The following is a 13,870-nucleotide window of genomic DNA, read 5'->3' on the forward strand; positions in this document are numbered from 1 at the left end:
TTATTATTATTCAAGTTTTAGCCTACTGTCAGCAAGGTGGGTGAATAAACAGTTTAGGTGAACGACATTACCTGAATACCCCAATTCAAACTGAATCCTCGACATATTTTAATGAAATTATTTTATTCTTTGACATCTAATATATTTACAATTCAAATCAATTTCCAGTTGTTACTTACACTTAGCCAGTAAAAGTGATCGTAGAACGTTGTCGTCTGCCGAATTACCTCTCAAACATGTTTGTTGATTTTATCTTCATTCGTATCGTGCAAGTAATGGCCATATGTAACAGAGTTATATGTTTACTATGCTTGTTTGTTACAAAATCAAAATAGGCTCCAAATATGACAAAATTCAAGTGCCATTCAAGCAAATCAAATGGAAAATTTCAGGATGGCAGGGCATATCCCATATTATAGGCTAGGAATCAGGCAACACAAGACTACATTGCTGGTTATACAAAAATATCAAAACAACAATATAAAGTCAGCACCCACAGTTGCATACACAACAAATTCAGTTTCACTCGGAAATTGTCCGTTCAAGTTCAAAAGCAGCAGTTTAGGCTGCATCTAACTCATTTTGCATTCGCGTGTCAGTATTACGCAGTCCACTTTAACCCAGGTCTGTGGGTAATGTGCTTAAAGAATTATGCAGTTCTGAGAAGTTCTGAAAGTTCGTTGATATACTGAATAGTATATTTGAGAGTTTGAATTTTTGTTAAGGGTTGACCCCTCTGGCTGTAATCCGGAGGCAGGTAATCACGGAGTTGATGAAGAGCATCTGCCAAACTTCTCATCCTCAATTTCTCCCTCTCGCTTGCCTTCATGCGTCGCTTGGTCGACATCTTCGGCTTGGATGGCTTCTGTGAGGCGCATGAAGTGGAACTGTGTCCTTGCTGAGGATAGGGAAAATTCGGGCACCCACTCGCGTTTGTTGGCATCTCCGGCGAAGAGCACATTGAATCAAACGACGACTCAGGAGACGTACAATGAGATGAATCTTGACAGCCTTCAAAAGATTTCTTCTGAGTCCAACAGTCCCAGTTTGTAAGGATCTTTGTGACTAGCATGTCAATGTCTCCATCAAAATGAACAATATTCCCAGCAAGGTTCGACATTCCGAAAATGAAGTTGCCTATTTCGGAGATCTGATTGAAACGTTCTACAGGGCTGTTTACACTGGTGCAACGCTTTATACGGGCGGTGCGCCGTAACAGTTTACGATTTCACAGCTCAGGGGAAAGTTCAAAGCAAAATCAAGTGCTAAAATCCAGCATTCCCGAAAGACAGCGTTCGTTATCACCAAGCCGTGAATAGCTTTAAATACATGGCTAATGTGTAACAGAAAGAAAAATAATTACGTTCGCTTTTGTGGGAATAGCTTTTTAAGTCGGCATGACCACAATTATCAGTTTGATGTGAACAGACTAATGAAGAAAATAAAGTCTTTCAGTACACCTGGCCTTTTTACATGTAATTATCAACAGAATAGGTCTCGCGTGCCATTGACTGATCGAAATATTGGGCTAAGTCAACAGACTAGGCCTTTGTTTAGAACACAAAATTAGTGTATCTGAAGTGCTGTTATAGCGCTATCTCAGCAATAACAATAACTGTTTGTTGGAACAAGAATAATGATAATTAATAGTTGTGATATTACAATCATGGTACTATACACCTTATACAAGAATACATTATTATTAATCATTTAAGACAAAAAAGGTAGATATAGGTGTGTAGGCATACCGAAGGTCAAAAATTGTTAGTAGGCTATTGTGCGTGTCCGTCTTTCTCCTTGATTACCACATTCACTCTGGTTGACTCATTGATTCCACCAGATTTTGCAACACTTAATTTTCTATTTCATCCAAGCACTTACTCAGCACATCCCATAGATAATCTGTTGATGTTACTCGATGTTTGGCCTTTTCCCTCTTCAACTGATGTTCCCACAAATGTTCGATTGGGTATATGGTCCAGTGACTGGTGGGATGCATCCTAATAAGATGGGGAGCTGTCTCAATAATGCATGAAATAAAGTGAAATTGGAGTGTCATATTTGCATTATTCCTTGAAAAATAATAAAAACAATCAGGACTTGGTAGCGTCCTCAGACCTTTGGTCCCCATTGTATAGCCAAGTATACAACCTGTAATGGTAGGCTTAAAAAAAAAAAAAAAAAAAAAAACTTATGTAAACTAGCCAAATAATTTACGTTCACATGCCAACAGGACGTTTGATTTCAATAAAACAGCCACATCGGGATTATAATGAATTCCTTTGTAATAACAAAAAGTTGCTTTCCATATGACATCGACGAATAATAAGAACTTTAATTGTTCTGTAGTGGGGAGGGGGGGGGGTCTCATGTCCAGTCTCTTCAGAATCCAAACACATTTTTCTCATCCATGTATTCTGTGAGCTTTTTGACAAAGGCCCTGTTCCATAACCCCCACCCCTATTTTTAAATTCAGGCTGATTGCACTAACTTGGAATATTCGATGTTTCTTTCCTATATTAAATAGACATGGGCTACATGAATATTAATGGAGAAAAATGAAACATACAATTATATAGTAACACAGTAGGGCTAGGTATAAATGGAATTTACTTTGGAAGAGAAACATTGTGTCAGTGAGATTTTCGATTTTTATCGAATTACTTTAATTTTTATAATGTATGTGCTTTGCCAGTCTAGATGCATTTATAGATTGGACGCATGATTTATTATTTCGCTGTCGGCTATGTCAATTTGTTTTTCATGATGTGCTTCAGTGTTCATGTATTATAGCTTTGTCAGATTCAAGGAAGCGATTAAATGTCCTCCAATCGATGATACGGACACCAGCAATATTATAGGCTACAACGGTAGTATGTAGCTGTTTTCAAACAACTTTCTATGCAACACATGTTTAAACGTTCATCAGGCTTGTATACAATATTCATTCCTTTGTCGTATATAGCTACTTACAATATGAGATCCGAATTTACAATTCTAGTCCTTGTAATGCCTCACACAATATCATAAACATCGGTTCACTTGTTCTTTATAGGGACGTCTCAGTTAAAGGTAAAAGGCAGCTCTTTCATGTCCGAGGTGTGTATTGCATCACCGTTGATCAAGGAATTCCAACACGGGCTAGTTATAACCGCAGCGCGACTGATAAAACAGTATTGGTGGAAATACTTACACTTCAGTATGGGAAGCGACACTTACCTCTGACACGTTAGGATGGTGTTGCGACTTTCATCTTCTGCTTTCACATGTATAATTGCTCTAGAGTAATGACAGAACAAACCACACTTTATTTTAACAATTCCTCTGTTGATACAGTAACGAACACAGATCGATTTACCGTTATTTTTTAATGATAAACATTTTAATGGATTTTCACAGTTCTGAAGAATGAAGTGCAGGCTACAATTGCTACTCAAATCATATTTACACGTAGTAGCGATCTACAAATCAAAAGCAGATATGTTATTGGTATTTTAAAGATGTACAAATATATATATTTTTAAAAAATCTGATGAAATCAGTACACACAGTACCTCGAATGTAAAAATGGATCTGGGAGTTCTATTTATGTTAAGATATGTTATGGCTACGTTACCCCTCACTTCCAGACATGCACTGAATGCACTGGCTTTCAGATATGAAAATGAAAAACATAAGTTTTGCTATGTAATGCAGGGTTTTTACGATCTCCTTGAAATACAAGAATATAAAAATTAAGAATAATCCAAACTATAAACACAAAATCGGGATCTGATTACAAATCAGTGATCAATGTGTGATCTTATTGACAACTTGTGAAGTTATGGACAAATCTCACCCAAAATAAAAATGCTTAAATAACAGAGTACAGTAATTAAAGTACGTTTTAAAAAATGCATTTGAGATTCTCTTTACATCTGGGAATCCTGGAATGGAGTACATGCATTTTGAAAATCACAGTTTTGATCCCTCTACTTGAACTTAAGTTTAAGTCTTTCTGCAAGAGGCAGTGGGCTATCAACAGAAATGACAGAGTCATCTCCCTTGTTCATGTTCACTTCATGACTTGAGTTTTCAATAAAAACTTCCCCATCATCAGCTGCCTCCCAGTTTCTCTCTATGGTTGGTGCACATCCACTCTTGCCTTGGTCTGACCACAAAGCCTGTGGCTCACGGTCTACAGTGTTTGAACCTGGAAGCACCGTCACTTTGGTTGGCTTCAGACTGTAATCAAAGCGGTATGGACACTGCTTCCTGGCTTTAGACTTGACTGTCCTCTTTTGCTCTCTCACTGGTCTGTTCTCTGCATCGCTGTTTTCACTAGACGAACACACGCTAATACAGACGCTCTTCTTTACGGCCTGAGTCCTACTTTTATGGCCTGCCCCAACACTCGGGTCACTGCGACTTCGTTGGGGCAAAGCGGTGTGATCACCACTAATTTTCACAAAATTGTGCTGTGATAGGGGTTTGGTACTTACAGAGCCTGTTGACTTTTGTGTTTTAACTGTTTTTATCATTGGGTGCCTGGAATGTTGAACTCTGGGAAAATTCTTAGAATTACTAGTCAATGTTTTTTTGAAGGTGAACTCTTGCTCTCCTAAGTGTGTGCCAATATCGCTGTCTTCAGAGGATGCAAGTACAGGCCTGAAAGCTGTGCATTCAGGTGTGTTTGTAGACTGGTTTGTTTGTGCTGTCACTATGTCAGTACGAGTCCCACTAGACATAATGGTGTTTCTTGCAAGGACTCTCTCCCTCAGAGGAATCTTAGACAGATTCACTGTCGCCTGTGATTCAGGTGCTCTTGCAGCTTGCCAGACTGGAAGCTCAAGCCCAGCCGAGTCTCCCGTTTCTGGAGCCGAACATTCCTTCTCCGCAGTGCCTCTCGGGCCTTTGACCGGTGTGAGGAGGTCAATGGTAGTCGGTGGCAATGGACGCTCAGTTTGTACTTGTGGAGACTGAGCGGAGCTGAAAGACATGCCGTCCCAGTCGATGTCACTCAAGTGCAGCTCGTCGATCACCGCAGAAACCGAGGGCGAGGACACGGTTGCCGGCATCTTCTCAGAGGAAACGGGAGACGGGCTGGGCTCCACCTCTTTCATGCAAATGCCCTGAGGGGCAGTCAAGTCATGTTTTTCGCTAACGTTCCTCTGTTGGTCAGAGGATTGTGGACAATTCAGAAACTCCTGGGCATTTCTGTGGTCAGCCATGGCTACTGTGTCGGTGCCAGATGCTTCTACTTTGCCAGTAGAGGAACCGTGTATATTCAATTTGGAGAAGAGATCAGAAACGTCATCAGGCCCAGTGTTGGATTCCTTGTCTTCCTTTTTGTTACGTTTCTTTTCTGTATGAGAAAAACAAACAAGTTTTCTAATGGTCAAGTCTAGGCAACATACAAAAATGAACAGTAAAACATGAATCACTGTAGCTTTTTTTTTACAAAACCACGCCACTCACTGAACAAACGAGTATGCAATCCCTAAATCATGGATTTCAAACCCCAGTCCTGGAGGACAGCCAAGTCAGCTGGTTTTTGGTCGTAAAAAGGTGCATGGTGCAGTCAGTAACTTAAAATAAAGCATTTATGTGCTGAAACACTGTAAAACAGGAGACACTGTGGGCTTCCAAGACACCAGAGTTTGATATCTGTGCCTAAAATTCAGAAAGTGGAAACGACACGAATGATGAAATGAGCTTATGCTGAGAGGGGCTATAAGCATGTCACATCCTCTTAATCAAAGCCTTTCAAGCAAGTGACTTCACTGGTAGACATACAGTTTCAAGTGTCGAGGTACTAAACTGAAAATGTCACAAAGCGAGGGGGGCCTTTGATCCAAAACCACCTAGGGAGGTTTAATAGCGCTTGCAAAATCCTGCCGGGTGTTAGCTGCTGAGAGTGTTAGAAACATACGTTTGAGCTTGCTCTTTTCAGCCTGTTCCCTCTCCTCCAGGAAGCGATCCACAAGGTCAGGGTATGCGGCTCGGAAAAGGGCCTCCTCCTCCACTGTTCTCACGGTGTCCTTCCATTCCGTTAGATGATTATCTGCATACACGTAGTGATCTAGAAGAGCAACACAAAAATCTCTAGCATCTCAAAAAGAATTACCAGTAGCATCAGGTGATTTGAGCACAATTCATTATTTGGTCCCATAAAGACATCCACAAATTTACATGCCTTATAGAAAAACCCCTGCACTTAACTGCAGGGGATTGGCCCCAATCAGCTAGACAAGTCAGTCCTTTGAAGAAAAGAACACTGTGGTCTTCTCATTCAATACCCTCTTTTATAAAACAATTAAATGCACTCTCTATACATTTCAGGGCTTCTGAATTGAACAGATTTTCCACCTAGATCAAATTGAGATGAGACATGATCAGCTGTGAGAAGCTGGGTGTGAGCAGAGAGAGGAAGGGGTGTTGGGGCAGTTTGACAGTTTCCTCAGTGTGGAGAGGAAGTTGACTTGGCACCTCCAGATTCTGGGACTGTTCTGTCACCTCCACCACCTCTCCTCCCCACCCCACCCCCACACACAGACACATTCATTCAACCTCACAACGAAACCCAAACAGGCCACAGGGAGACTGTCATCAACATCATCAAGGAATACGCTTCAGGAGTCTGGACCGTTGGCGTAAAAATAGATCTACTTCCCTTTTGGGACAGCTGGCCACATGCAGACATTTAAAGCCATATTTCAGTACTGGTGGCCATGACAGTCGTGTCTGTGTTGGAAAACAAACATAGTTTTAACATTTGAGAGTTATGTTTAAGACCCTATAATTATTTTTATTATTGTTATTATTACTTTGTCCTCCTCGTGCTCCCATAAATCAAGCGGATGACCGAGATGTCAGTGCTGGTTGGGTTGTGTAACAGAGGGTAACATCATGTAGAACCTTTTACCCTTGCCAGGCCAGGCCATCTCTGATCATATTATAGAGGCAGAGTATTTGGATAGCGTACCAATGACGTGTCTGTTGCGTGGATGTATCAGGTGATCTGCTGCATCAGGATGCAAGTAGCACCAGAACAAAGACGCATATTCAGCTATTCACAGACTTAACTTTGACTACATTAGAATATGGCTCCAGTATTGCATTAGCCTCTTGTGTTGTGATCATACCACATTTGCGTTATTATGTTTAAGTAGGAACATTCTTTCAAGCGATCATGACCTGACAATGGCCATGTGTAAAAGCACTAAAGGACTGTTAGCTCCATTTCATTAGACTCATCCTAACACTTAAATCTATGTTTTTGATATGACTGAAATTGTACAGTGAACATGGAGTTACTTTTATAGACATGTTTCTTGATATACAAGAAAAATGTCAAATGTGAAATACAAGCTGTCAAATTTCTGAAAAACACAACAGTAAAAACTGAAGAAATCTTTATGTTACTGACCTGGTTTATTCCAGATTACTTCAAAGCTACTAATTCCATTCCTTACACGAGGCTTGAATATCCTGTTTTAGGGAAGAATAAAAACTCTATTATCTTTAATAAATTAAGGTATTTTTCAGTGCTATTCCATACTTTGCACGTACAGAGCAGCTGTAATGGGGAAAGTGGAGGGCCAAGCTGTGGTTTCATACCGTATGGGCTGTATCTGTATAGTGTTTCCTCTTCCACATTTTCTGTTCATCATTTCTGTGTAAGTCATTAGCACCAGCACCTTCTCGCTTGTATAAGATTTTGGCCATTCCATTTTGTCTAAAGCAAAGTTCTAAAGGATTAAATCAATTTAATTATTTTTCTTCATGAAGAACACAAAAAATTACAAAAATAAAACTACTCTAATGGAGTGTTCACAGAAAGCTGCTAACACAACAAGAAAGTAACTTTTTAATGTTATGATTTAAGCATGAAATCAGTCTGGCAGTTTCTGACAATTAATCAAGCAATATACAGATACAAGTAGAGGCACGCAGATATAAGTACCTGCATCAACAATAGGTTTGGTTTTCGTCTTGTGACATTTTGAATGGGTCGGTCTTTGGAAACCAAGAATTCATCAATTATCTGGAGAAAAAAAAACCATCAAGTGTGAAAACGTCCAGTTAATGTTGCCTAAAGGTATAATTTCAACCAATACTGACCATTACCTCTTTGAAAGGGAACCCTTCACTTGCTAAAGTTTTCCTGTTGGGAGTCAAAAAAAGACAATATGGTTGACAGAAGAATGAAATGTATACATTGCTTCCTAAACGCTACATATAAATGGTAATTACAGAACAATGTATTACACAGATTTGGAAATATATTCTAGGCCCTTCTCCATAGGCTTCATAGTTTGGGGTGATTTTTTTTTTCAGGCTGAGAGCTCACCTTTTAATGTTGGCTTCAGTGGAACTAGCCAGTCGTGCCTGTTCTGTCTGATGCCAGTCACAGGGACAGGAGTGACCATAGTCCGAGGGCTGGCAAAATTGTCGGCTGCCACACAGAGCACAGCCACTGCGCTCGTGAGTCTTAGCTGAGCCTGTGAATCAGGAAACACTAGGAAACACTAAACTCAGCCAAACACAAGCCTGCTTCAAGGGACACTTAATGGTGGGCCAACACATGTGCATGGCAACTATGAAAGTGAACACAACAAAGCAGCAGTACACGCTTTGAATGAGTAGCCCAACGTATAAAAGCCTGGTACCAGACACCTGTTTACCTGCCTTTTTCATCTTGCCAGCTGGTATAGAACAATGAGAGGTTATGTTGAAGTAATTTAATTTAGAAAGTCCAGGCACTTTGCTTACTTTAAGATGGAAGTTCAGACTGGCTGAAGACGGATGCTTGAAACACATTTGTGAAACATGTTTGAGACAAGCCCAAGACAACAGTTTTATGTTACAGATGACAAAGGCCTAATAAAATTAAGTGTGAAAACTATTAAATTAGGTACAAGTATTTTTAATCAACACAATATGTTCAAAAGAGAAAAAAAAAGATCAGACTGAAGCAAATTAGGAAATAGTTCTGGGGCAAATTTCTGATACAGGCCTCCATATCCAAATTCAACACCTTTTATGAGCAAGAAATCTGGTTTATTGGGGGCAAACTCACCAGGATGGTGACACACAAGGCAGTGAGTGACCTTTTTCACAACCAAATTCTGCATATCCTGCCCCTCACTCTGCCACTGAGTGAACCTGGAAAAGCAAGGGGGGAAGCTGTTCTCACCAAATTTGTATGTCAGTTGAGTGTTCCCTTAAAATATAGGTTGATACACTGACATAGGAGAGTGTTTATCTTTTGAAATGTACATGCAGCAGCAGGTAAAATCCATGTTCTTACTTTTGGAGGAGTGTTTGTCCTCTTAAAGTCTTTATCAGTTTTAGAGCTTGTTCTTTTCCAACACCTGGTATACCCTGAAGAGACAAATTAATAGATAATAAAGAAATAATAGTGAAAAAGTTTTATTCACACCAATATTCCAGTAAACTTAAGTGTCACAGTTCTGCATCTCACCTTGGGAAGATAGTCACAACCAAGCAGTATTGCTAAACCCACAAGAGTTTCTCGTGTCAGGTGAAGCTCAGATTTAATTTTTGCCATCAAATAGCAATCCACTTGGGGATCCTGAAATTAGAAATGCTATGACAACATGGTGCAGTAGCAAATGAAGCATTAGTCACAAATATCAAACTATATTTGAATTACAGGAGAGATTTGGGTTCCAGAATGTTAGGATCTGTTATGTTACAAAAGAATAAAGATACATTCCATGTATTCCACGGATTTAAATGATAAAAACAAAATAAAACTGGGTTTTCGGACACTTTAAAATAGTATATTGTAGATTCTGTACAAAATGCTACAATCTGTGATAGTGATTTTTGAGAGTATATCATTATGAGCAATAAACTCAACTTCATACAAAGTGGAGCACAGAGCCTTGCAATGCTCTATGAAAGCAACGCTACCTCCATCTCAAGTTGAAATCATAAATCACAAACTTCAAAATACAGGGAACCATAGTCAAGTCTGAAACATTAAATCAGTAAGATTACCTTTGTGCTCATATTGAAGTTTCTGTAAACTGTTTGGGCTCCATAAAGAAAGGAATCGCCATCATTGGTGATACACCCATCGACCAGGCCGAGAGAGTCCAGGTAGGCACACATTGCTTCAGCCTCTCCTGCTGCATTGACCCAGGGAATACCCAGGCAGTCCAGCATCTCTGCACACTACAGGTAGAAATCCTCTATCAGAAAACTTCAGCGCAGCACAAAGAACTCACCCCCAACAATCCATACAGTAATAATGACCTTGACAGTTGTGCTCTAACCTCTTTAAGGACAGCCTTAAAGTACGATCTGCCAGTTCTTGGTTTTTTAGATGCTGTCTTCTTGGAGGGCCCAAATCTCAATTGATTTCTCTTGCACATTGTCTCAGCTTTCATTTTTGGTGCTTCTCCTTCCATTACAAAAATCAGCTTAATCCCCATTTGCATAAGAGATGAGACCCTGAAAAACAAATTCCTGCAAAAAAGCACAAAATATTGATGTTGTAAGGATCGCAGGCATCCAGCTGATAATTAAAGGGGTCAGCTAAATCTGATATTGTCCTATTCTACTCAAGTTAGAATATAATATTACAGCATCATATCAAAGCAGACATGTCTAGGCTAATCCTCAGTGTTTCATGCCAGTGAATAGTGTATTTTGACAGCTGAGCATCAGAGCACTCACCGCAGGTGTGGTTTGGCAACTCTCCCCACCATCTCTTTTACAAACTGGGCCTCACAGACCCACAGGCTCAAATCCACTGCCAGGGTTTTACCAGAGAGGTGGTACAGAGGCACAGACTCCCGCGCCGGTTCCAGGATGGACCACAGCTCATTAACACCCATTGCTCAAACTGAGGGAGTCCACGATATGAATGAACGTCATGCAAAATGCATGACAGCATACATCGTCATTTGTACATCATTTGTACATCAATAATAGCAACAGTTAAATTTAGCAACATATTAAAACGGGTTGCTGTAAATTAGTACAGTTGCTAGCTATGAGGTTTCCTGCTGCTGTGTTACCAACCATTTCAATTAACAATAGTTTACATTTGCCTACATTACAATGTAACTTTAATTTGAAATAAGGTTATTATACGTACTGTAGCTACTATGTTTTTAATAAATAAAATATGAACTGTAATACTAAAATTCACGTGCACTGGGTGTTTAATGGTAATGTAAGATTTTGAAACAGCCATATTTTCTTACTTCTCGTTACCGTATTTGCAAACGGCAAACATAAAAAGCAAAATATCTAGCTGTTGCCACGCGTGTAACAGATATTACTTACTAGTTAAAGATAACTCCGGCTTGCCACTTACAATCTTCGTAATGAATGCTTGACGAAAAATAACTAATTTCAAAATAAGCGCTTCTGCTTCTTCCAGAGAACAGACTTCCGTTTCCGGAAGTGTTACCAATCACATTTTGAAAACGTGAAACACTTCCGGTGTTACATCGATTCTCGATTCTCATCGGAATAGTTTATTATTATTATTGTTATTATTATTATTATTATTATTAGTAGTAGTAGTAGTATTATATTTCAACAACATACACAATAGTAACAATAGACAACATACAGCATGAAACACGACTACACGTCAACCATAGAATTAACATACGGTATTTACAGGGCAGGGGATCGTTTTGCGTCATATGTGCCATGACCGTACGAGGGAAACAAGAATAAATAGAAGGAGAATAAGCAAAAAAAATAAAAATAAATAAAGTCATTAAAATAATAAAATATAATTATCAGAAACAAAATAAAATACATCTCTGTGAGGAACTTTATCTTGTCTGTATATTTTTTTCTTTTTTTTTAATTTGTGAAGTTTTAGCAATTTTCTCATCATATGTTAGGCTACTTTACATAAGGAGTCGCGGATAGTTTTGAGTTCATTTAAAAAAAATCTTTGGATGGTCATCAATAATCAGAATGCAAGTGTTACAATACAAAAATAGGACAATGGCTTATGCACGCTAACCTATTATATGTCATAAAATTATCGTTGTAACATCTAATCAGAAATCATTTTTGTAAGGGCAATCAAAAAGTAAGTGTGAAGTTGACTAAGATACAACACCACAAAATGACCATTCAGGAGAGTTTTCTGGCTTATGCCTTATGGAGGCATTTCTTACAGGGATAAAAATTGTGCAATATTTTTACATGAAGTTATTTGTTAAGAGGAGTTTCAAAGAAGATTTTCCCATAAATTGAATGCTTTTGGTGAGCAACTTTATTAATACATTCCAAATGTGCTTATTATCACATTTCCTGCCAGAAATATCTACACCACCAGTTTGGGGATTAGACCTTTCAGTGACCCATATTGTAAGAGAGCTTTACCAAAAGTAGTAAGTTGACAGAGATGCCACTGATGACTTTTCCATATTCAATATATGATATTTATCCCTGAAATCTGCATATATATATTTGTCTTTTCTTTATTATTATTTTATTTTTTAGATAAAAAAAACTTATTTTAACTAAGGTGATAACCATCTTTATCCATGTAGTCTAAAACAAATATATAACCCTTATCAAAGCAATTTCTTAAAAACAAGTACTTGTTTCTATACAACACATGTTGATTGTCCCACAATATGCACGTGTGGGGGAAAATCCATGTTTGAAGGCCAACTTCCAAGATTCGGGAGCTTTCTTATGAAAGTTTGCAAGTTTAATGGGCAGTTTAGAGCATTTAATGTTACAGGCAAGTAAGCAACTGAGGCCGCCACATTACTCACCAAAATCGTCCAGGAGCCAACTTTAGGTTCTCAACCGCATCAACAGATATAATGTCGCCCCCTGCTGATATTTATGATTTTCGCTCAAAAAAACCATTGGGCTCCGTCCATTATTGACAGCAAAATAAAAATACTTCCACTCATATTTACAGGGTTCATACACTTTTTCACCAATGATTTTCAATGACTTTTCCATGAATTCTCCACAACCTTTAACTGAATTTCCATGACTAAAACAAATGACTTTATCTCAGCAGGACGATTTAAAATTATTTATTGTAACAGCTCCAACTACCCTGTACCCTCCAACAGACCCTGAATGGTCTTGATATCTGGGTAGAGGAGCACAAAATGAAACTCAACCCAAAGAAATGTCACCCACATGAGGCATCCACCCGCCCTGCCGACTCTCTCCATTGACCAGAACATCCTGGAAGTCTGTGACACTGTCAAGGTCCTGGGGGTCACCATCCAGAGTAATTTGCGTTGGGACAGTCAGGTGGACCACATGGTGACCTCAGTGAACAGGAAGCTTTTTGCTCTGCGTCGCCTGAAGAAATTTGGTGTCCGAGACCCAGAACTGGTTTCCATCTACACAGGCTACGTACGCCCGGTGCTGGAGTATGCCCCGTCTGGCACAGTTCCCTGACTACAGACCAGGCTAAAAGGCTGGAAAGCACGCAGAAACGGGCTTGTTAAATCATACTTGGCCAGAGGTACTCAGGGTACCCAGAGGCTCTCTGCACTCTCGGATTGTTCACTCTATCAGAGAGACGCACTCAACTGTGTCTTGGCTTTGCCAGAAAGCTGCTAAAGTCCAACTTCAGTGACTGGCTACCGCCCGTCAATGTCATTTTTGTCAATGTCTCAAACAGGGCTCGAAATTGCGACCATTTTGGTCGCATATGCTCCCGAAATTTAATCTGTGCGACCTCGAAATATAATTGGGAGCATTTGTGCGAGTGCAAATAATTGTTCTGGTGCGACCTTTTTTTTTATTTTTATTTTTATTTTTCCAGGCGAACGTCTCTTTCTCTGTACATTCGCTATTTAGTACACTCAGAATGTCCCTTGTGAGCTGACGGTGACCCTTCTAACCA

The 13,870-nt window shown here is 39.3% G+C and overlaps 2 protein-coding genes across 4 annotated transcripts; both read right to left on the minus strand.

Annotated features, from left to right (window-relative positions):
* Position 1: 1 nt before the first annotated feature.
* On the minus strand, positions 2-2,206 carry msgn1 (mesogenin 1). Its single transcript, XM_064341184.1, has one exon. The coding sequence runs from the start codon at positions 1,118-1,120 to the stop codon at positions 650-652; it is 471 nt and encodes a 156-aa protein (XP_064197254.1). The 5' UTR covers positions 1,121-2,206; the 3' UTR covers positions 2-649.
* A 1,145-nt stretch (positions 2,207-3,351) lies between these two features.
* Positions 3,352-11,450, minus strand: LOC135256912 (flap endonuclease GEN homolog 1). Of its 3 annotated transcripts, none has more exons than XM_064339183.1 (14): positions 11,305-11,450; positions 10,690-10,858; positions 10,287-10,479; positions 10,009-10,185; positions 9,467-9,577; positions 9,293-9,366; positions 9,062-9,147; positions 8,333-8,483; positions 8,110-8,146; positions 7,946-8,026; positions 7,600-7,730; positions 7,409-7,470; positions 5,912-6,061; positions 3,352-5,344 (listed from the first exon to the last, which is right to left on the minus strand). In XM_064339183.1, the coding sequence occupies exons 2-14, from the start codon at positions 10,848-10,850 to the stop codon at positions 3,972-3,974; spliced, it is 2,787 nt and encodes a 928-aa protein (XP_064195253.1). In that variant the 5' UTR covers positions 10,851-10,858; positions 11,305-11,450; the 3' UTR covers positions 3,352-3,971. The 3 variants fall into 3 exon arrangements, with proteins under 3 accessions (XP_064195253.1, XP_064195251.1, XP_064195252.1); XM_064339181.1 differs by having other exon boundaries at positions 8,104-8,146; XM_064339182.1 differs by having other exon boundaries at positions 8,104-8,146; positions 11,301-11,429.
* Between the last annotated feature and the right edge of the window lie 2,420 nt (positions 11,451-13,870).

This window comes from Anguilla rostrata, chromosome 6 (assembly GCF_018555375.3).
Source record: "Anguilla rostrata isolate EN2019 chromosome 6, ASM1855537v3, whole genome shotgun sequence".
Classification (NCBI taxonomy): Eukaryota; Metazoa; Chordata; class Actinopteri; order Anguilliformes; family Anguillidae; genus Anguilla; species Anguilla rostrata.